We start from the raw sequence: 25,933 nt of genomic DNA on the forward strand, positions 1-25,933 counted from the left end.
ACTGGTAACACTGAGAACCCGTGAAAGAAACAAATCGCTCAAAGGTCTGTTTGGAAACGTCTGGGGACCCAGGCTGTGCTTTGCCATGCCACTGCACACCAGGATTATTACTGCCCTACCAGATGCCGACAGCTACACTTGGCAAGAACCAGAATACCAGTCACAGGCTCCCCCTAACAACATCTGCCAGATATTGTTTGCTTAATTCCCAAAGCTTGAATGGAAACCTCAAGAGTCCTCAAACCACGTGGGAGCAAAATCCAGACACAGACAGATAACAAGCACCCAAAACATCTGCGGAAATCAGTATGTCGAGTCTCTCACTAAAGCGTTCTGCAACATATTCTCATTACAATAAGCCGTCCTATTCAGCAGTGTATCTTAATCCGTCTGGGCCATTGTCTCAGAAGCAGCCCAATTTCCTAAAGCAGTAGATGGACTTAAAATTGCTTACCTGATTCACAGGCAAATGTCTTCGATGTTTCATCATGAAAGATAATTGCCACTGCATGCTTCTTTGTCTCTCGAGGCAGTCTGGTTATATTTTTGATATTGTGCAATTCAGTTACCTTGAAAGAAAAAAATACTTTTAAGTTAGTGTACAGTAGATATCATCTATAGTGGAGTGCTGAAACAAATCATCAGTTACCATTGTCTTAAACCACTTTCAACTGGATATTTGTACTCATTTCTAATTAACTGCAGCCAGAAGCAATAAAGAACAAAACCAAATGTCTTCTAATAGGCCCTCAATTTTGGTCACAGATTATGTTATTTGCTGCATTTAGAAATGGTCCAAAATTATTTAGAGGAGCTCCATGGACTCTGTGCTTTTATTAAAATTATTATCCCCAGAAAATAATAGCAGTTGTGGACTATGAGGATTCTCATTTGATATCTGTTGAATATTGATTGGATTTAATATCTCATCTCTTTCCTGACTCCCACTTATCACGCAAGTTCCTGGTAGGACTATAGGCATGAGGCAATTGACACCTGTCAACAAAATGACTCTAATATTTGGAGTCATTAAATATAAGCAATGGACCTGTTCTCCAGCAAAACGCACATAGTATTCACAGACCTGTGTACTGCTTCTCCCACCAAGGCCCGTCCAAGATTGTGAACCTAGGTTAACAAATCTTTTCTCATTTTACAATTAAAAATATTCAATAATCTCATGTGTTTTAGATCTTGACTCTGTATTGGTACACGTTCTTCTGCATCTTTTATTTTTTCCCCACAATCAACAGAAATGGGCAAATGTTTATTTCAAGAACTCTGCAAACACAACATTGCAATAATAATGTTGTATGAGCATTTTCTAATTCACTTCTCAACATGTTTAATCTTGTTTTTCCTTCTAATTTAAAATATTTCTCATTTCTGGATCAATATTGTTAGCAGAAAATAGGCAGGATTAACTGGGATAATAGACCATTAATATCTTTTTTATGACATTCTATGATGTCATATCTATGGTCTTATGATAATCTGTGATAAATTTGTCTTTTGACTATGCTTTAATTTTCCCTCTCCAAATACGGAATTTTCATTAATGCTTCTTAAGTTTATCTGCTGATGAATGTTTTGATAAACACATGCACTAAATAAATACTAAATTTTACCTTTTCTGACTGCATAATATATCTGCACATACACATCCATATATTTGTATAATACATATTTATACATATGTGTGTAGATATATACATACATATTTGTGGATTTAGATATATCCTAAGGAAATAATATTTTATTATCTTTAACATCTAATGTAGTAAGAATTTAGTAAGCATTTATATCTGTATTTAACATTATACTATGTAAATTAGGCAGTGGTCATCAGTTAAAATACAAAACAACAAAAATCACAGGCAAGGAAGCTATCATGTGCATGGAAATGGGCAATTGCCTAGGGTGGAATGGAGACTAAAGAGAGTTGCTAAAAGCTACTTGTCAAAAGAATCAGACAATTCATCAAGTATTTTTATTTATTTATTTATTTCAGCATATTATAGGGGTACAAATGGTTAGATTATATATCTTGCCTTTGCCCCACCCGAGTCAGAGCTTGAAGCATGTCCATCCCCCAAACGGTGCGCACCACACCCATTAGATGTGAATATACAACAACCAAAGTGCCCATGAATACATGAATATATTAATAAAATGTCGTATATGTATACCATGGAGTACTACTTAGACACAAAAAAACAATAGTGATCTAGTACCTCTTGTGTTATCCTGGATAGAGCTGGAGCTCATTTTACTAAGTGAAGTATCACAAGAATGGAAAAACAAGCACCACATGTACTCACCATCAAACTGGTATTAACTGATCAACACTATGTGCACATACACTAGTAACATTCATCAAATGTCAGGCAGGTGACGGGGGAGGAGGGGATGGGTGTTAGTCAGAGTTCTCCAGAGAAATGGAACCAGTAATATATATGAGGGGTCTTCAAAAAGTTCATGGAAAATGTGTATTATGAAAAAAGTATACATGGATTTCAAAATTTTTTTGCACCAAAATAAACTCATACTAACTTTTTATAACATGTCTAAACAGGATCTAATTTGAGGCACTAAGAAAGGTAAAGTATCAGTTTGCAAAGAGCCACTATCAGAGTAATATGAATTCTGCTAAAGTTGAAGTAAGAACAAACATCAAATTTATGAAGAAGTTTGGAAGAGTGCTGAAATCATAGATGCTTTACAAAAAAATTTATGGTGATAATGCTCTAAAGAAATCAGCAGTTTACAAATGGATAACTCATTCTAAGAAGAGATGAGACAATGTTATAGGTGAAACCCACAACAGCAGACCATCCATACCAATTTGAGAGGAAAAAAATTCATCATCTTAACTGAGGAGTACCGATAATTAACAGCAGAAACAATAGACAACACCATAGATACCTCAACTGGTTCAGTTTACACAACTCTGACTAAAATATTAAAGTCCAGCAACCTTTCTGCTTGATAGGTGCCAAAACTGTTGCATTTAGATCAGAAGCATGATTATTTTTTCTAATTCTATGAAAAATGGCCTTGGTATTTTGATAGGGATTGCAATGAATCTGTTGATTGCTTTGGGTAGTATGGTTATTTTAATGATATTAATTCTTCCAATCTATGTACATGGGATATCTTTCAATTTGTTTGTGTCCTCTTCAATTTCTTATATCTGTGTTTTGTGGTTTTCCTTGTAGAAGTCTTTCACCTCCTTGGCTAGATTAATTCCAAGATATTTTACCTTATTGTAGCTATTGTAAATGGGATTGCCATTTTGATTTCTCTGTTAGCTAGTTCATTACTGGTGTTTAGAAACACCACTAATTTCTGTATGTTGACTTTGCATCTTGCAACTTTACTGAATTAATTTATCCAATCTAAGAGTTTTTTGGTGGAGTCTAGATTTTTCTACATATAAGATCATCTCATTTGCAAAAAGAGTTAATATGATATCATTTTTTTCAATTTGGATGCCTGTTATTTCTCTCTCTTGCCTGATTGCTCTGGCTGAGATTTCCAGTACTATGCTGAATAGAAGGGGTGAAAGTGAGAACCTCTGTCTTGTTCCAGCACTTAGAGGAAAGGCTTTCAGCTTAGAAAATTAGTTTTAATGTATCTTTTATTTATAATTGTTTTTATCTCCATTTGTAATAATCTCACTTAAGATTATCATGAAAAATTAAAATAGGTAAGAGAGTGATTTTAAATAAAACAAACCTTTAAGCTTAAAAAGGTTTGCTTTATATACATAAATACATATATATGTGTGTGTATGTATGCATCTATCTGTATTTCTGTCTATCTACCTGTTTATCTATTTGAAAATACTAATTTTTTTAAACAAGAAAGAAAAATTAACATAAATATCTTATAGTTTCTAAGGATTAATACCCTGGAGAGAAAGATGGGAATGTTTTTTAAAAATGACTCATATGTTATATTTTAAACACATTAAAGCACGTTCTGAAATAAAGCTTAACTCTTAAATTTTTAAATGATTAATCAACTCGTGACATTTAAACCAAATTTTATTCCAGCATAACACATTGATGTTTGCAAAATAGATATTATTTTCAAATGTTATTAATTTTAACTGAACAAAGGATCTTACCAAAATTGAGTCTAAAAATAATGAAAATTATGTGTTGCTTCAGAATTTATGTGAAAAGGTGAGCACAGAAGTGATATAGTAAGTTGTTACCTTATATATAATATCTAGCTTTATCAAACAATATTATGAAAACATTTATAAACCTGTTTTGGGAAACTTTTACAAATGTAAAATACTATTAGAAGAGATATTGTGATTTCTATATGTTTTTGTCCTCTTATAGCAAAAATCAACAAAATAAACTAATGGATAGCTTAGCAAAATGCAGCAAACACCAGGGATTTCTTTACCTTCAGTGCCACCTTAGGCAATCTGACAGATGATGTAGTTCAAACAAAGTGTTTGCTCTTCTGTAAAATTTACATTTAGAAATGCAGACATCCTCTTCAAGCAGACGTTGTTACAGTGGTTTCTAGAATAATGCAAGACTTTTTGTTGTTAATTAACAGTGTGATGCCATTTACTTTAGTGTGTACCCTAGAAAATTAAAGACATGCCAGGAAAGAAAAACACTAATGAGGAGTATAAAATTCTAGTTTTAAAAAATATTTTGAATCATAAAAATTCAGGTCAAGATCTAATAATGTATTTGAATCTCCTATCCTCATTTTTCATTCTCAATACTATATATATTGACTATCCAATTGGAAACTCTTTGTATTTACTTAGATGAGGACAATTTTAAAATAATTTCTAAAATATTTTAAAATAAGAATGTTTTTGTTTATCTAAAAACCTGTCATATGACATAACAATAATTATCATTTATTAAAATTGTGAAATCCTAGAGCTTTCCAGTAATAAATACCAGAAAATTATTGCATCACTAAAAAATTCAGTATGTATTAATACTTCTGAAATATTGATTTTTGACATGGCTATAAAAGTACAAAATACTGATTAAAGTCTAATAAAAGCATTTAAATAAATTATCTTAAATAAATATGAAATTAACAGAATTGAGTTAAAGAAAAAAATGCTTGAAAAAAATTCAGGTTGCTCAGGTCCAAATCAATAAATGCCAGGATCAAAAATTTAAAATATTAAAGTCTGATAAGTAAAACGATTAATGTCTAAATATGAACTTACCCAAATGATTATATTGCTAACTGATGCTATTAAATTTTTATTTTAAAGAGCAATCCCTAGGCAACTCATGGTGCTGAGTGCAGAGAAATTAAAGAAGTTCTGTAGGGCTTCATAATTTAGTTTGGGTAACAAGATTAGAAATAACTGTGATAAACCCTATGGTAGAAGAAAAAAACAGAATTAAGGAACATAGCGGGAGAATATCTCCATCCTAATTTATGAGTTCTGCAACAACTTTGTAGGCATGACACTTGGATTTTAAAGAATAAATAAAAAAAAAATAGACAAATTCCAAACCTTATTCTCACCTACTTTATTCATGTGGGTTATATCTGTTAATGGTTACCATAAGAGATATTATAAATTATAAATTATTAAATATTTATTTTTTATTTATTTATTTATGTGTTTAAAAATAATAATACACTCATTTCATGCAGTGATAAGGAAATAGAGCACAAAGCCTTCTGGAAAACTCATTTATTTTCCTTGGATGGGGACCAACAGCAAGGCTGACTTGTTACCATGCTGGTATTCCTCACCTCACCTTTGGAGTTACCTCCTCTCAGTTAGGGAACTGGCCACTAGAGTGGGGGAAATTCACCTGCAGAAGTCATTCAAATGTTTAGATGAGAAGGTCTGAATGTTCTGGAGGCATCTGGCCCTCTTCTGCTCTTTGCCTTGTTTGTAGCCAATAATAGGTTTTTGTTTGTTTGATTTTTTTTTTCTTTTTCTGATTTGGACATATTAACAGGTAACAAACAAGCAGCATCAACCTGAAATGCCAGTCCAAAGAACACTGGAGAAGACAGTGGGACCACTCTCTTCCCCGTAGTAAAATTACGAGTCTCCAGGTTGTTCTCTTTAAGCACATGAAACGTTTCTTTGTAAAATAATTTATACTTTTATAGTCTATAATCATGGACTTGGTGAGTTTCACAAGGATCTCAAAAAAATACCTGGCTAATATCTATGAAAGTCATTATACTAGTTGTAGTTTTTGTAACTCTGCTTTTTGTTGGCATTTCTGGAACCGAAACATAGAAATGGGTACTTGAAATAAAGAAGTTCTATGTTTACTTCACACATCTGACAGCTGGGAAGAACTAGGATGAGTTGCCCAGGATTGTTGACCTACCATTATGTATGAGACAGAAAGTATTATAGAAAGAAGATCAGTTCTGGTGGCATGAAAAAAAAATTGGCAACAGCTGGAGAGATCCTTGCTGTAAAAATGTTGTTGCAGCTGTTCAAAAGATACAAGGCTATTATTAGGCACAAACTGCTGACATACATCAATTTTTAAAAGTGTCACAAATGGAAAGAAGAAAAGTCTGAGACAAACTCCTTGCATGTATGACATTGTATCAATCTATTCATGGTACCCAAGTTCAAATCATGGCTGCATAGACAACCCATCAAACTTGGTTCTCAGGCAAGATTACATAGATGCTAAAAGTAGTACAATATATCCTTACTACAAATCCTAACTGATCTTGCAAGCACATTGCCTTTTCTCCAATAAATTATATAGTCCAAACGGAAGGGAGAGAAAAGGGCAAATTATAAACCAATCAAAGTGCCAAAATTATCTGACAGTTCACAAGGAAGTTAAGTAGGACATCTATACCTCTCACAAGCAAAGATATGGAAGTTCTTCAAAATATAAAGGAGTTTGAGAACAGCTGAGCAACATAGCAAGACTCCCATCTCTACACAAATAAAAAATTAGCTGAGTTGGGTGGCACGAACCTGTAGTACCAGCTACTCAGGAGGCTGAGCCAGGAGGATCACTTCAGCCCAGGACTTTGAGGTTGCAGGGAGTTATAGGTGCACCACTGCACTCCCACTTGAGTGACAGAGTGACAGACCCTGTCTCATAAATAAATAAATAAGATGCTGATAATATAATGCTTAAAGGGAACATTTAGCTTTAAAAATATTTTCATGAACAAAACTGGTTGATGGCAAAGAACTTAGACATCCTCCGAGAAAGTAAATAAAAAGCAACAGAATATTTTCATAAAGAAAGATTATAATGATGATAAGGGCAGAAATCAAGAAAAAATAAAATTTTACAAAACAAAAGCTCCATTTGCAATGATTAATGAAAGAGACCTCTGGCAAGTTAGAAGACAGAAGAAATAAATCAAGCACAGGATGAAAAGGAGAAAATTGAACAAACAAAACTAAGTATTTATAGGAAGCTTATAAACAACCGTATACGAATTAATTTAAAAACATAGATGAAAAAGTTATATATTTAGGAAGATACAAAATACTAAACTTGTCAGCAGAAAAAAATTAGAAAACTTGAATAAAACAATATATTCATGTCCCAAAAGCCCATTTTCAGATCATTTCATAATTGGGTTTACCAGACTTTTAAGGGTCAATGAATTCACATCTTCTGCAAGATAATCCAGAAGACAAAGCAAAGCAGCTGCCTTTTCGTCTGGTTTAATATTGATTCCAAAACAAGATGTGAAAAATATTTAAAAAATTATATTGTTATAAATTTACTAAATTCATTTATTCTAATAGTTTTCTAGTGGAGTCCTAAGAGTTTTCTAAATAAATGATCTTGTCATCTGCAATGTATACATACACTGAAACATCACACTGCACCCCACAAATATGTACAATTATGATGTCGATTATAAATTAAAATTAATTAATGACTATATGGCAGCATTTTACTTAACAAGAAAGATCCTAATATGCAAATAGAGTTTATCCCAGGAATAAGAGTTTAGTTAAAAATCAGGAAACTCTAAGAATATATTTCTCAAAATTGATAGACTAAATGACAAGCATCACATGATTTTCTCAGCAGATAAGAAAATAACATCATTGATAAAGTTCAACACCTTTTATGAGAAAAACTTTTACTATGATATAATAAAATTATATCAAGAAAATAAAATAATTTCCTTTAGTTAAAAAGTTATATGCTAAAAATTAGCATTAGATACCTTCTCTTTATTTCTGGAAACATGGCAGGAATGCTCTCCATCAGGGCCTCAGTGTAAGATAGGCCCAGGACAATAAAGAAGGAAAGAAAAAAGACCAAGAAAGGAGGAGACATAATTATCAATATTTTCAGACAATATGACCACTGACAAAGGAACACTAACATAGTCAATAGAAAAACTACTAGAAACAATGAAAGTATTCAACAATATTGTCAGATACACAATCAACTTGAAAAATATTAATAAGAGGATTTCCCTATATCCACAATTAGTTAGAAAATAAAACAATGCATTCACAATAAGAAAAACTATAAAGTATCTAGAGATTTTACTGGAGAGGAATTTAAACCTTAAAAGAGAAGCTGAATAAAAGCAAAGACATTCCAGGTTCTTAGATAAACTGATAAGATGACTTCAGAAAATAAGAGCCAACTGAGCGTTTAAGGAACACTTGCCCTACTAAATGTTGTAAAACAGTATGATGCCATGGTAATTTAAAATGAATGGCATTATTAGTGCAATAAGAACAAACAGGCAGACAGTTTATAATATAGAATAGAGAACTCAGAGCAAACTCTGTGTGTGTGTAAAATACGTGCCGCCACCATAATTGAAAGGACAGAAGGTTTAATAAATGGGCTTATAAAAACTGGCTTTGTAAGTATTAAAATAAAGGAATTTGTAACTTAGTATACAAATTTGTACAACAGACAGATGGAAAACAAAATATTAAAGGCAAAACTAAAATGCTAATTGAATAAAATGTAGGATGATATCTTTGTGGTCTTTGGGCTGGGGAAGTATTTCTTAAAGAAAACTACCAAGGCTCAACCCATTTGAGCACATCCGAGTTGCAGATTTCCGTTTAATGCAGGACTCCGTATTCTGAGTTAATGACAGATTATACGGGTGAGAGGTTATTTCCAAAATGTAAAACTAAAGTAAAACTAGTCCTTAAAACAGACAAGTAAATCTTGTAAAACAGAGAGAAAAATGTAGGAATTCCATTAAAAAAAACCACACAAATAATATTGTCAGGCAATTCCTGGACGAATAAAATGTGAAAGCAAACATGCATATGAATAATTTCTCAAATTCATTGAGAATAGAAAAATACACATTAAGACACAATTGAACATCACTTTACAGCCACCAGATTTGGAAAAGTGTCAATGAGAATGAGAGAACACAGAGATCCTCACGTGCCAGGTAGATGTGTCCAAGGGAGCTGCCGTATTTACGTATTAAAATGTCTTTAACACAATGATCTCACTCCTTTCATATATCCCCCAAAGTTTCTCACACTGGGTCATAAGGACACGGTACAAAAATTTTAATTTCAGCCTTGCTTGAGGCCATGAGAAGTTGCCAGCAATAAATTAATAGTTCTATTGCTAGGAAAATGTAAAATATAGTGCAAACTATGGGATTTCATGTAGCAGTTAGTGGCAAAATGGACACAGAGAAGTGCAAATAAGTTGTAAAAGCCATAATGCAGCATGATGAAAAATAAGAAACAGAATAAGGGTTATAACACAATAGTACGTACATGAATTAACAATGTAGTAAATGTACAATAAAGCAACGATACACATTTATAAGAATCATACGAATACAAAGATTCCCATCAAACTCACTGCAATGACTGCCTAAGGAGGAGGAAAGATGAATGGGATTAAGGAGTGGAAACAAAATAGATTAAGCAAATATGGAAACCAATGGTGACAGCATCCATTAATAGAGTTATATGATTAATACAACCTTTGCCGCTGAGTTCTACCACACCAGAAAATGAAAGCGGAAGGAAAGAAGGGAGGAAGAGAGGGACAGAGGGAGGAGGATTCAATTCCTAAAGAAAAGTCAAGTGAATTATGTGTGAAATTCTAGCAGGTAAAACTATTAACAATTACATGCCTATTACACTTAGGAATGCTCTGAATTAGTCTTTAGCTCAGCTGTCTATGGCCTGGTTTATGAAACCTCTTAATATAACTAATGGGCACAATCATGTTCCTTTAGTAAAGGACACAGAGTGGAAAGTGGAAAAGAGTATTAATATGATCATTAATATATATCAATTCCAAAGAGTACAAAAAAGCTAAACGAGACTGCAATTACTTTCCTAAGCTTGTGAGACCAGCTCTAGGTGTGATCTATGAGTTAACTGTCAATCACCTTTAGGTAATGTTTACCATTAGCATCTAGGAATAGTAATAAATAATTAACAAAAAATAAAATAAATTAAACCTATTAAAATAGGTTAATTTACACTTTTAAAGATGTAGTTAGAAATGTAATTAGCCTCAAAGAATAGAAAACTCAATTATCAGTGATTGAAATGTGGGGTAGGCAAACTACGGCCTATGTACCAAATTTGGTCTGCCACTTGTTTTTGTAGCTAACGTCATGTAGGAACACAGCTATGCCCATTTCTTTACTGTTGTCTACGGCTGTTTCATGCACTACAAGGGCAGAGTTGAGGAGTTGCAACTGAGACCTTATCATCTGCAAAACATAGTTTTTGTTTAGTTTAGATTTTTTTTTTTTTTTTTTTTTTTACTATCTGGCCCTTTACAGAAAAAAAGTTTGCTGAGGGCTGATTTAAACAAACAGGAGCTTATTTTTTTCACATAATAACTCTGAAGTAGGCAGTTATTGGTGTTGGTTCAGCAGTTTGGTAATGGTGGAGGTGGCATCTCTGGCCCATATGTCTGTCCTCTTGCATGTCTTACATGCTGGTCTCCTCATGGCTGCACAGTGGCTGCAGCATTTCCGTCATCACACTTTCAATTTAGGAAAAAGGAATAAGTGGAATTGCTGGTTGTATTAGAAAATATAAAACCCTATTAATAGCTTCTAACAGACTTCAACTTATGTCTTATTGCCAGAAATGTACCTCCTTATTTGTAGAAAGTGTAAAAAAGCAATTATCCAGCTTTTTCAGTCTCTATATCAGAGATGGGAAAGAAAGAAATGTGTTACAAATGGGCACTGAGTTCACAACTAATTAAATTAAATTCCATGACTGATGCCAAAGTAGCATCATGTTTCACTTCAAATATGATGCCTATATGTGTCTACCCTCTACAGGCCATGAAAGAAAGGCAGCGCCATCACTTTCGTCGGCCTAAAAAATTCCTTCCCACATGAAAACTGAAGCTAAAATTTTAACGGTAGGTCACTAGAATTAGATCACAATGCAGAACTTTAAAGAAACACTGTCTCCTTCAACAAATAGCCTAAAAAAATGTAAGCAAGCCCATATACATACATATATATATATATATATATATTTATTTTGCATGAAGTTGTACTAACTGTGACTAATACCTTTCCATCATCAGTTAGAGAAAGTATTGTCACAGTGCTGAGCAGATGTGAGCACTGAGCCACAGCGAGCATGTCACCAACCCTGGGCACTGCAAGGGTGTCAAATGAACACTGGTCTTGGGCAAAATTGAAAGACGTCCTCCAAGGTTGCCCAACCCTTGCTGTACAGTCCCTTTATTAGAGTATATCACACGGCACTGTTTACTTTGAGAAAGAGAGATTCCCATATCCATCAAGAGATGAATGGATAAAGAAAATGTGGTATATATACACAGTGGAATAGTATTCAGCTATAAAAATAGAAAGCAAACCTGTCATTCGCAGCAACATGGATGAGCTTGGAGGACATTATGTCAAATGAAATAAGCCAGGTACAGAAAGAAAAATGCTGCATGTTCTCACTCATATGTGGAAGCTAAACATGGTGAGCTCATAGAAGTAGACAGGGGAATTGTGGTTATTAGAGCCCGGGAAGGGAAGGGGGAGGGGGATAGTGAGAGGTTGGTTAATAGATACAAAATTATGGCTTGATAGGAAGAATAAGTTCTAATGTTCTACAGCACACTATAGGTTGACTATGATTAACAATTTAGTGCATATTTTCAAATAGCTAAAAGAGCAGATTTTGAATGTTTTCAATGCAAAGAAATGATAAATATTTGAAATGATGGATATGCTGTTAAGAATTACCCTGATTTGATCATTACACATTGTATACATATTTTGAAATATCTCACTATACCCCATAAATGTAGACAATTATTATGTGCCAATTACAAAAATAATAAAACCAGAAAGAGAAAGAAAAAGAGAGAGAGATCCCTCAGGCATGCCTGGCTTCATCATGCAAGCCTTCTAAATGGAGAGTTTTCTTCAGTTAGTCATGGAAGAGGAAGTCAGAGATTCAAGGCATGGGGAGGACTCGATGTGCCCTGCTGGCTTGGACAGGGGGAGAATCGTGGACTGTGACAGTTTCTAGTTGTTGAGAGCAGCTTCTTGTTGAAAGCTAGTAGGAAAAAAGAACTCAGTCTTACAGCTGCAAGGAACTAAATTTTGCCAACAACAGAAGGGGCTGGGAAGATTTTTCTCTCGAGCCACTACATGAGAACTCAGTCCACCTGACACCTTGACGTCAGCCTTCTGCAACCCTAGACACGTGGAGCCAGGCTTTTGACCTACAGAACTGTGAGCTCATAAAGGGGTATTTTTTGAGCCTTTGAATTTGTGGTAATTTATTATGCAGCGATAGAAAACTAAAACTGTCCCCAATTATTGTTAGTGTTTAAACTGCATAAAAAATTCACCTCCTGGGGATAATGATGAGATTGACCAGATTAGTTTGCTTGAAGATGGAACTGGAATAAAATGTAGGAAAGTTGACTTCTTTTGGGTCACTTTCAGAGAAGCTAAACCTGCTTCAGGACTGGGAAATTATCATGATAGCCCCAAGCTTAGAAGAATATCTCGTAGGAGGACAATTTCCAGTATATAAGACAAAACTTCTATGAAAGGATAAAAAGAATTAGAGGAGAATTCCAAGCTACTGAAAATCAAGTTACATTTCAATTTTATACTATGTTTGTTATCTAAATAAGATTAACTTGATTCAAACAAATAGAAAAGGAGAACTAGAGGAAAATATTTGCATTTCTCTCTCCCTCTCCCTGTCTCCAAATAAATGGAAAAAAAAAATCACCTTGTTGCCCTCAATTTTGTACAGTAGGAATTCAACCATTTTTTTAGGAGGTCAAATTATTTGTGACAATAGTTCTAAGTAGAAAAATGAAACAGTTACCATCAAAACAAGTAACTTTACTGAGTCTCAAAGCCTACAGTGCCCTAAATTAAGGACCTGCTCTTTAATCAATAAAATCAGTTTAGTGGTTGCTCGTGGTCTGCAAACTGGAATTGTTCAATTATTATTTATTTTAAAATCATTATTATTTATTTTTAAAAGATGGTAGATAGTTATAGTGAGGCAGACAGTATTATTCAAGAACGAATTCTCACTGAAATATTTTTCAAATCATAGGTTCTAAACGAATATGTCTTCATTACTTGTGGTATAACATAAAACTTTCTATTAACGGTAGGGAATAATTAATTCTCAATGAACATTATGCAATAAACATTTCTCCTGTTGCATCTGTCAGATATTGCACAATTAAGCAAATTTTTTTGATGGACAAAAAAGAGATTTTTAAAGACCCAAAACGCACTGATGATATTCTGAAGTAATTAAAGGCACTGGATCTAAATCTGTGCTATAAATATAAAATTCCTCAGAAATAATGGAAATACTGTCATAACAGAGTTGTACTGAATACTCTTTCATATTATCTGACTTACCAAGTAAAACAACTTGCTTGAAATTATCATTCAAATTCATCTCAAAAATTTTCCAATGTTGTCATAAACTATTGCTTGATTTCTTTCTTTCTTTTTTTTTTTTTTTTAGAGCAGGGTCTCACTCTGTCACCCAGGCTGGAATGCAGTGGCCTCATCATAGCTCACTGCAACCTTGAACTCCTGGACTCAAGCGATCCTCCTGCCTCAGCCTCCCAAGTAGCTGGGACTACAGGCATATGCCACCATGCCTGTCTAATTTTCCTACTTTTTGTAGTGATGGGGTCTTGCTCTTGCTCTTGCTCAAGCAATCCCCCCCACCTCGGCCTCCCAATGTGCTGGGATTACAGGTGTGAGCCACCATGCCCAATTATTCCTTGATTTCAAAGATGCAAAATCTGAGGCAGAAATGACTTTGAAAACAATAATTGCTTTACATTTTCTATTATTTTATATGCAATTATCTTCTCACTTTGTGTGCTATAACATTATTATTTGCACTTTACAGATAGAAAAATGTATCGTTTAAATTATACCATGTTTTGTTCTGATATAGTACCATTACGAATAGTTGCCTTACAAAAGAAAAAAAAATGGACAGATAAAAAAGTGGCATAAAGACAGTAATTTTGCTAAGTCAAGCCCAGATCAATCATACAGATATGTTTATAAAAGTCTGCATCATATCTGCTCTAGAGAAATGGGTTAAACAGAAATCCCAGTTACTGAGTTATCTATTTTCCTTGGCATCCTTAAGCCATACAGAATAACTTTACTGGTGATATTTAAGATTTTTTAAAATTTTAGTTGACCTTAATACAAACATTACAAAGATGAAGATTAGCTCAGGAAGTCCCCTATTGTTTTGAGACCACAACTTTGCCCATCTCCTCCACCCAAAAGTCTTAACACCTACTGTTTCTTGCTAATCTCTGGCTTTAGAGTTGCTCATTCACAACCAGCCCCTCCCTATCAAAGACACTCTGCACAGGCGGTGCATCCTGTCTTGGGCATTTCTCCCTTCGTTTCATCCAATGTAAAAACCAACTTTTCATATTCCATTTCTTTGAATCTTCTCTGAGAAATGTGATAATATGAGTAAAACAATCAATAAATGATTATGGAGTAAGGTGTGACTGTCCCAGGAACCAATGTGTATGTTAATAGGTGCTTATCTTCAAGAAACTGAGATCTCTTCACGATAAGAGATCACAGATGGATAAATATGTTAATGAATCGATGAATGAATGGATAAGATACCTTACTCCAAATAAACCGTGTTCACTTTGGGAATTGATGTCAAGAGACATCAAGCCTTTGAATACCTTTCACATCCCATCAAGTATGTGTTCATGTCAGAATAGAGTCATTTCTTCATGGAATCAAAATGAGAGTGTTCAACATAACATTGTGCACATGCGCTGTTTCGGCTTTTACCAATGATTTTGCTTCTAGTTTTAAGGGCATGCTATATTTATAGGTGGCTATTTATCACAAGGATGCCTTTATCTTTTCCCCAGCTCTCTCAGATGTTTGCTTTACATAAAAATAAATACTGCCAATACCAAACAGATAGAATAAAATGATGTTTTCAGTGTTGGGTTATAGGGAATTTAGAAATGAGATTGGTCCCAATACAGACATAACTTCTCTGGCATTATGCGGTTTCATCCCTGAAACTTCACATCATTCTGTCTTCATTCACCCTTCTAAGGGGTTTTATTTATATTTTCCTCCCTATAGACAGAACTCATATTTATTTTATTAAAATTTCTATGAACTGCTTCTTTTTCATCTTCTTAGAAAATTAAGGAAAATTTATTAGCTGATTCTATGTAAATTGCTCTAGTTCAGTTTTCATTGAGGATAAATTTGTTTTGAATATCTGTTATGACAATTATATACAGCTACATTTTCAACTCTAATGCATTTTTAATAACTTCCTTCAGCAGCTAGTGATTTGAATTTCAAATTTCTTTCTACCAAGAAGTAAAAAAAAAAAAGTATGTACCATTTTATAGCAGTTTCATATAAAAACTGATTTATGCAGCAAGATCTCCCTCACAGTAAACATATCAAATGTCTAAATGAGACCATTAATACTCATAAACTTATATGTATGTACCAGATAAGGCATAACACTAAGTTAAAGTTGGTGAAGAAATAATTGTGTCCTTAGCTTATTTTTCAGAAACCCCTCACTTATGGCGGAAACATTTCATTCGATTATTTTAATTTATTGTTACTGAGCATGATGGCAGATTTTAGGACATATCAAAATAACTGATTAATTACTAGTATAAAGTATTTAAATATCACAAACAGAATACTTTAAGAAATCTATACTAGTCGATTTCTTAAAGCCATCTTGAAAATGAAGATTGTTTTTTTCCCAATTCTGGAGATCCAGTATTTGGACTGGCCATTAATCAATCGCCCAAGAGAATACATAGGTTTCAAACATGCCAGCTTTTCTCAGAAAAGGATGGTCCTTTGTTTACCTGACTGTCAGAGGCAACTATGAAAAATTCACAGCTCTGCAATGTTCACTTTTGGAAAAAAAAAAAAAAAAAAGGATTCATGAGTCTACAATGCTAGACATGTAACAAGCCATGATAGGTGATGAGTCAGTCCTTAATTTTGCAAGAGGAGATTTGAGGATGAAGATACGAAGAACATTTGTGATCTTTTTTGTTTTAATGGCTAGTTGTCCAGTCCTTGGACAAAGCAACACTACCTGATGCCAGCGATGGCATCCAGTACTGCCCCCAGCCACCTGCCCTTGCCCAGGGAGGAGCAGCTCCAGGGAAGAGATGGACACACAGAGCCTCCGGTATTCCATCTTCTCCTTCTTCCCCTTTGCAAAAATGTCAACATTTTTAATAATTTTCTTTTTGGTAAAATAAATATATTCTCTCTTTAGAATTATTACATTATTTTCTTAGGAGTATATTTATAGTCTTGATAATTACCATAAACTCTATTTTATTTTAACATTTAATAGCAGTTACTCATTTAAATGGTACTCTTCACAATTTTCTATCATTTCTTTAATTAGCTATTTTTCAGTCAAATGTCAACTTTTTTGACCTGTAATTCTCTATAAACTTAGAATTGAAATATCTGTGATGGCTGGGTCCAAACATCACGTAATACTTCCTCTCGGGGATTGTGCCTGTTATATTTATAAGTACAAATAAACCCAGGAGAACTGGCTGGAGAGCTCCAGCTAGTATGTCATTGACCAGCAGGCAGGGGTTCTGACCAGGAATCCACGGAACACATCATGCACGCAGCCCATCAGAATTTTACTCACAAACTTACATTTTACAACCTAGCAATTCCTCATTAAGTCAGGTTTAACATTATTGCCAAAATCATAATGATAATCAACATAAAAATATCAGTAAGACTTTAGAATTCAAATAATTTTGCATATAGTTAGAACAGGAAGCATTGTGCTAGCTGCTTTATGCTACTATATGTCAAATACTCTTTAGAAACACGCAATATAACAATTTTAAAATTCATCTATGCATGAGAAAACCAAACACCCATGAGCTAGTAAGTGACTGGGCAGGAAACTGAACTTGCATTCTCCGGCAGTAAATCTGTACTAATATATAGAATACCTCATAGAGAGTTATAGAAACTCAAAATTTTTTTTCATAATTTTTATTTCAAAATATTAAGGGATATGAGTGTTCTTGTTACACGCATGAATTGTATAAGGCTGAAGTCAGGGCTTTAAGTGTGCCTCTCACTGGAATAGAGTACATTATACCCGACAGGTCCGTTTTCATTCCTCACCTCCCTTCTTAGATTCTAATGTCCTTTACGCCACTTTATGACCATGTGTACCCATTTTTCAGCTCCCAACTTGAAGCTCTCTGATCCAGCTTCAAATATAATATAAATAATTGCTGATTATTTGTGTAACATAATTAGCTAGCACATTACTATCAAATAATTTATTTTCAATAAAAGGAGAAATTAGGACTATAAATCACATAAAATAAAACTCCACAAATTCACTACATTACCCAGGACAACTTACTCTTTATGAGCAGTGAGAAATTAGAATCTTTACCGAGCTTATTCAGGCATTCTACCAACAGGCAAGACTATTCTATAACTCTGAGTTCCGATCATGAATCCTCTGTATTACTATAAAGTACCTAACTATGTTTTGATATCACCAAAGATGAATTTAGGCAGCATATTTTGCATCATTTGGGGGTTGTGTTTTACAGTCTTTTAATTCTAAGGAAATTGATATTTCATTCCTAGTATTTGTGCCGTATCTCTACACATCAGCATGTTTGATGATCATTTCCTTGTTAAGGAGCTGACTAAACAGCGAATGCCATATACATTAACAACATTATTAGCACTGTTAAAGCCAGCCTCAAAATTTTTATTTCCTAAATACTGCCTAGAGCTTAAATCAAAGTAACAAATGCACAATTAACCTGAACAGAGGAAAAGTGCCTACTCAGTACCTTGAAAAATGATCTGGTCAAGTTATGAGTCATCTCATTTTGCAAAGTAGCAATAAAAATGAGTCTTTCATTTTGCAGAGGTACCATTGGCATTTATAACAGATGATTAAAATAAAGGAGAAAAATAACTTTTGCATTTTATCAGAACAGGGGCATTTTATCCCGGCCATGAATTTTTTCACTCTGCAGATTTCATCTATCAAAGAAATGTCCCCACAAGTTGTCAAGGGTCCAGTTATTCCCCAGGGACTCCCAGGACTGTGACTTACCTTATGAAAGTTTCTGAAATAAGCTGCCTTTTCATCTGGAAATTTTTCTAACCTTCTGGGTCCCTTGCTAGAGGCCTTCTTAAAAACCAACCAGCATCGTCTGAAAATCTGAAAGCAAATAAAGGAATCCCATTATCCATCTTTTTACATCAGTTTACTAGCATCAGGGGTTTATCTATTCAATTAACCCATTGGGAATAAATTTTTTTAAATGCTTTTATTTTACAGAAAGTAACTTTGTTTTTCAGTGATAAGCTTGTTCTTAATGAAAATCACAGCAAATTTTGAAAATACATTTCATATGCAATCAATTTATTTGTGAAAAGATTGTTATGAGTTTTTCAATGGACTGGTTTCAATAGTTTTTGATATAATTAAATCATCTGGATGTTGGTACCATATTAAATATGTATTCTCACCATCCTAGTGACAGACAATTCTCCATTTTCCATGCTTGTGCAGTGGTGGTTTAATTTTCTATCTTTGAAAAAATATCACATTTAAAAATTAACTTATTTTGTAGAATTTTAGTTTTTTAGGATACTCACATATTGATTTAGAAAACCACAACAAATATGTTTTTATAATGGGTACATCTGTTTTACTCTTTTATACTTTCTTAGTAACTAGTATTTATTAAATACTTCTTTGTGCAATACATTTTAGAATTTATATATACATTTAATCCTTACATTGAAATGAGGTATGGAAGAAATAGATACTATCTTCATTTTTAGATAAAGTTAGTGGCAATGTCAGGATTTGACTGTCATATCTGTATGACTTTTAAGCTTTGATTAAAAACAAAAAGCAGGATTACTAATTACAATAACATAAACCATCATTTCTGGACCTTTCCCTTATTTTATAGGACTGATTAATGTCAGACCATTAGATTGTTTGTCACCTGATTCTCACCATAACACACTCCTGACAAAGATATGTTTGAAGACAAGGTAATAAAATCAGTCTTTCTTTCCAGTAATTAAAGAAGTCTAAAATTGCCTATTGGCCACAACTTTTAAATTAGAAAATCTAGTGTATTTTTTGCTGGAGGATAATGTCTCTACAGCCAGGAGGAAAATCATTGAATGAAACTTCAGAAACTTAGATCACTATATTTCTCTTCTATGTCTTCATTTAAATTGCAAAGTTGTCATACTGTCCTTTTTTTTTTTTTTTTTACAAATAAAGGTTAGATAATGTAATTCCTTTGAAGTGTGCATTGTTTATTATTCACTAGAAGATAGTCTTTCTTATGTTAAAAGACACTATTAGAACAATCACATAAAGATCTCTCATTATAAAAGCAGAATAACAATGCAATCACATAATTTGACTTTGCTCTTGTTGTCTTAGATCCTCTCTAATAGCCTTGAAAACATATAAAACATAACCCTGAACTTCTGCACACACAAACATGCCTTTTCATCTCTGCCTGGGATCAGTTGTACCTTCCCTATCAAATGATTCCTAACTATGCACCTGGAAATTAAGAGCTAAATTATTCCTTCAGAGCTCTTGGTATTCTTCCTACACACTTGTGTTGAGCGCATTGTGCTGTAGTTTTTTGTTTGCCCATTACTAATTTCCATCCCCAAAGTGAAACAATATTTAAATAAAAAATGATTAGAATAAGGTATCAGTATATGGTTTAACCTTGATTAATTCTATATGGATTTATTTCGTGTTGTAGAATTCTGCTATTTAAACTTAAAAGAAGTATTTATATTTTAAGAGGTAACAAATTTAGGAAATGCAAATACATAAGAGGAAGCAGTTTGGCATAGCAGAAATTTAATAAAGCTTTGGAACCAGACAGACTTGGGTTTACATGATGGCTATGTCGCTTACTAGCTTTTGTCCTTAAATTAGCTTGGGGAAAAGAATGCCTATATCAAAACATTATTGTGGCAGTAAAAAAAAGTTTAAGTATATAAAGCTCATGGCACAGTGCATACAGGGGCGTCACTAACTGAACACAGGATAGTTTAATACAAGACAGATAAAATGGGCTTAGCCACAGACCTTGTTCAGCACATTCATAACCATTATGGATGTTTACACGTATTGTAAAAATTATTGCTTGCACCAATATATTTTTAAAGGTTTCAAATGATTCCCATAATTATTGGAATTATGCTACATATAATACCAATAGACTAAATTGTCTAAATATTTCATTGAATACAAATATGAGTTCCTGCTAATTTCACAATGGTTTGGATATCGTTAAGCTATTTAGCTATTTATATTTACATTTACCATTACACAGCTGAAAAAAAATACATCAAATTTACTCTTTTCCTGAAATTACTCTCTCCAAAAGTAATGGTCAGGTATCTTGTACCAATTTCTGTTTGTCTCAGGTTATTTTTGATATTTCAAAAGTCTAATGAAAATTTCACAATAAAGTGATTAAAATATAACATTTATTGGGAAAATAATATGAATTCATCATGGCTATGGACTCGTTATATTTTAATCAGATCTGACTGAATTTTTAAATTTAAAGCAATGCATCATTTAATAAATGCAGAGGTTTTTTTTTTTTTCTTTTGGACACAGTTTTTCAAAAGTATTTTGCTTTTTAATAGGAGTAAAATAATAAAAAGGGCCCTGGTGTGGAGAATTTGAAAGTGTGGGTCTGTGTCAATGTGAAATCAAATTAAGCATGAGTCAGCATACTAATAGCCACCTCTGTACCAGAAATATAAAATAAGCAGAAGCACGCGGAGATCATCCCTTTGTACTCTTCATCAAACTAGATTTTATTAGTGCACCATGATCTGCTGGGCCCTAGAACTGATGCTTTACGTGAGTGTGCTGGAGAAATTCCAGAGATGAGCAACAAAAATGACTGCCTGAGACCAGGAAATCACTCCTCAGAGGAAAAAAAGAGAGAATAATAAAGGAATAGGTTTCATTTTGCTTATAAACGAAAGATACAAATTCTTTGAGTGCATGAAAGAGAACCATATACATAAGATGAGCTACCTTATTGTTATTTGCAACCCATGAGAATAGAATGGGCCCTAAATGAATGCCTCCATAGCAGCGGGCGCGGGGAAATGGGGCAGTCTCTTCACCGCCTGGCTCTTCTGAGGGTGTGGAGACCATTTGGCTGGATAACAACAGAACTTGTTGCTTGCAAGAATATTCACTTTCCCCAAAGTCTGTCTCTTAGCGGGTGACATTCCTGCTTGCCCCACCATGATGTCGCGGTGCTGTACCACTCTGTCCTGGTGGATTAACTGGTTTCACGTTCTTATTCAAAGCTATCTCCTACACATGCCAGTTGTCTCACCAAACAGGCTCCTGGGTTTCTCTCAGATGCTTCTTGTAGAAAATTCCATGTGGTTGCCAGGACTCCAGAAAACCCCAGGATCCCCAGCTGTCCACACCCTCAGTGTTCCACCGCATTAGGCAGCGAGCCAGCGTGCCAGAACCAAGCACCCTCTTAATCCCCTTCATCTGATGAAAACCCTTTGGCCGCACAGCAATCTCTTTGCCTTACTGCTTCTCCTTTCCAAGGTGATTTGACACAGAGGACATCCTTTCTCCACTTAAGACTTGCTGTTGAAGTAGGTGGCAGATTTCTTGGCTTCAGTTCACATCCGTAATTACGTTATTTAGCTAGGATTCATTCACAAGCTTTAACTTAACCAAAAGTCGGATTTAATGGGCCTGTTCCATCACAAGCTGTTGACCTAATGAACCCTGCACTTCAAATAGGATTTTGGTTAGAAACTTGGAAGAATTTTGATTATAAGAGTTGTCAAACCTGAGAGTCCGTTGCACTACAGGGGGTCCTAGAAACTTTATCTCTGGAGACTTTGAAAAATATAAAGAAGAAGGTAGTATATCTGTGTTCCCTTCTGAAAGCAGGTTTATTATATAAATGACATCTTGGGGTATAGGATTCAGTTATTAATTTATGACTGCGTATCAAGTAAATATATAAAGACAACAAACAAATAAACAAATAAGCGAAACTCACCCAGGAATAGTTATTTGTGGGCATACGCTATGAGTAATTTCAGTTACTTACTCTTAGGTATTTGTCCTCTGACAAAATATATATGGTAGCACTGAAAGCCACTTGGTTTTTGAAAAAGTAGCCAATACATAAGATTAAATGTAATGCACTGATGAGTTTTAGTTTTAAATATCTTTTCAATATAGAATTGAGTTTTACTACCTTCCAAGACTGACTATAATTGCTGTTATATACATATAATGCTAGAATCCCTCTCATGAATTCATTCCAACAGTACTTGAGAGTGCTAGATTCTGTGGATACAGGAGCAAAAAAGAATGAAAAAAATAACAACAAAACACAAGTTTTGTCCCTTATGGAAAAAAAGTTCCTGCCCCATGAAACTTCTGTTTCAATGCTAGCAGATAAGTAAATGCATTTGTGAACAGCCTTTTGGACAGTGCTGTGTGCCGTGGGGGGAATTAGAGCGCAGCGATGAAGCAGGGCAGGCCAGGTGTGGTAAGGAGAGGCTCCTCTCACGGGGACTTTTAAGTGTCGCATTAGAGAAAGTGAGAGAATGAGTGATGCAGACATCTGAGGAAAGAGGGTTTCAGTCAGAGAGAATTACAAGCACCAGTGCCCTGATGCCGGAGCTTCTGAACTACTTCAAGAGCTGCACGGGCCAGCGTGGAGGGCAGGGAATAGAGGAAGGTGCTTAGAGTTGAGAGAAGAGAGGGAAGAGCCGGGTCAGGGAAGGATCTTAGCTTTGACTCTGATGCCGTTAAAAGTTCTGAGCAGTGACAGCACATGATAAAACAAACCTTAACAAAAAGAAGCTGATGTGACTACATTAATATCAAAGTATGCTTTAAGGCAAAATATATTATTGGAGATAGAGATACTTTGGAATGATTAGAGGTTAATTCAGCAGAATGTGTAAATGTTATGAATTTGTAAACATTCATGAATGCAGCCTCAAAATTATGAGATAAAATTGACAAAAAATAGACATAGCTACAATAATACTTAAAAAATCTTGGTATGTACTAGAATGATCATACATCTGTCTAAGAACACTGAGTGTTTGAGCAACAAAATTAATCAAATTGATTACATAGACCTATGCAGAACACAGCATCCAATGATTGCATAATATAAACTATTTTCAACCTCACAAGGAACATGAAGTTACTGGGCTACAAACGAGAAAATTCAAAGGACTGAAATAAGACTGAACAACAACAGAAAAACTTGCTATAGGGGATACCAAGACTAATTACAAAGACACAGTAATTAAGACACTGTAGAATCAGACAAAGACAGATCAATAGAAGAGAACAGTCAATAAACACAACACATATGTTAATATTTGATTGATAACAACAGGAGCACTTCAAACTAACAGGGAAGGACTTTCTAATAAATGGCTCTGGGATAACTCGATAAACATACTGAAAATAAAATGAAAATTGACTTCTTCACGTGATACTCCCAAATCAGTTTCAGGTGGTTTCTTTTTTTTTCTTTAACGTAAAAAAGAGCACACCTATTTGAACAAACTGCTGCAATGCTGGCTGAATAGCATTTCTGCTCTCTGAAGTACGTTGCTTTCCTCCCCCGAGATGATGACACTTATATTTTTGGTCTTAGGAATCAGGAAAATTCTTAACATGTATATGAAAGGTCCAAAAATTAAAGCTTTTAAAAATATGTAGTGTGCTAATTAATATGTCAATGACCTCAAAGTAGGGAAAAAATAGGACATGAAACAAACCATTTTTTTTCCCTTTGAGACAGGGTCTCGCTATTTTGCCCAGGCTGATCTTTAGCTCAAAATATCTCGCCCCCGCCTCCCTAGCAGCTGAGACTACAGGTGTAGCCACTGAACTTTGCTACAAAAACATGATTGTAAGAGAAAATAAAAAGCTAACATACAATTTTTTTTATATCAGGAAAGAAAACTCAGAGAAAAATCAAGGCATTGATTAAACGATATTTACCACATAAATAACTGCCAAATGGTGCATATCCAGAATATGTAAAGAACTCCAAGAAATGGAAAAGAAGATGACAGACAAGCCAGTTTTAAAAAAAGGACAAGATACTTGAGTGGGCACATATTATAAAAAGGGTCTGTACAAACGACCAACTGCTAAGCTTATGAAAACTGCTCAGTCTCATTGACACTCAGGAAAATATCACCACAAATGGAGGAAAAATAAAAATATTGACAACACCAAGTGTTGGCAAGGATGTGAACCAACAGAAGCCTCACACTCCGCTGGGGGGAGTGTGTACTGGATAACTTTGGAAGATACACACCCATCCAGAATCCAGAAGTTCTATTAACAATTCACAAAGAATCTAGTGGTTTTACTCTTGGTTATGTACCGACCATCGAGGTTCGCATACTGCATAAAAATGTTCATTATACCATTATTCATAAGAGTCTTAAATGCATAAGCTGTGATTTATGTATACAATTGAACACTAGGCAGCACTAAAAATATGAACTATGGCCAAACACAACCATACAGAGACATCTCAAAAACATGATGTTGAATAAAAGAATCCAGGTACAAAAGAATGCATAAAGCAAGGTTTATTTACATAAATTCCCCAAGTTTGCAAAATGAAGCCATATCATAAAAGGATGCATACTTAAGTGTCACGTGCACAGAGAACAAGAGTGGCTTCCACCCTACTCAGCACAGAGGTTCCGTTAGTGGCAGGAAGTGGTATGAATGGGAAGGGATATGTTGGGGTTTCTTCTTTGCTAACAATGTTCTCTTTCTCGATCTGGGTGGCATATACACCAGTATTTGCTTTAAACTGTCCATTTAGAGTTTATGTCATTTTCTCTATGGTTTAATTGAAACATTTTTTAAAAAGTTAAAAACTAGCGTGTGTTCAAGTTTACATAGAAATTATGAGACCCATTTTACTTTTCTCCTTATTTTTGCTCCCTCTTTCTAAGAAGACAAGGTAGAGCAACAGCTAGACACACAGGAACTGATCTCGTATTTTGCAGGGTAGCAGAAGGCAGTCTCCGCTGCATGTGCTGGAGGAGGTGTTAGGACAAACCATCTCTTGGACTGAATACTGTAAGAAGTGGCAGACGCCAAACAGCTTTTGGCGAAGAGTCAGGCATCCCAGAAGTACTTAACATCTCATGCGCTCAAGTTTCTAAAAAGTCCTGACAGCTCTAGTTCGCCTCTTAAAAAGTAAGTAAACAATGACTGGACTTCGCTGGAGTCTGGTGTAAACAGGAAGGTGATTGTTCTGAAGGGAGACAGGGTGGGATTCTAACC

The 25,933-nt window shown here is 34.4% G+C and overlaps 1 protein-coding gene across 1 annotated transcript in view; it reads right to left on the reverse strand.

Moving 5' to 3' along the window:
• DOK6 (docking protein 6) overlaps positions 1-25,933 on the reverse strand; it is a 313,999-nt gene that overhangs the window by 205,783 nt on the left and 82,283 nt on the right. Inside the window, exons 2-3 of the mRNA XM_069467878.1 lie at positions 18,644-18,751; positions 455-569 (exon numbers count right to left, since the gene is read on the reverse strand). Of these exons, the coding sequence (XP_069323979.1) occupies positions 455-569; positions 18,644-18,751 (223 nt within the window). The remainder of the gene's footprint in view (positions 1-454; positions 570-18,643; positions 18,752-25,933) is intronic.

The sequence above is a fragment of the Eulemur rufifrons genome, chromosome 5 (assembly GCF_041146395.1).
Source record: "Eulemur rufifrons isolate Redbay chromosome 5, OSU_ERuf_1, whole genome shotgun sequence".
NCBI lineage: Eukaryota > Metazoa > Chordata > Mammalia > Primates > Lemuridae > Eulemur > Eulemur rufifrons.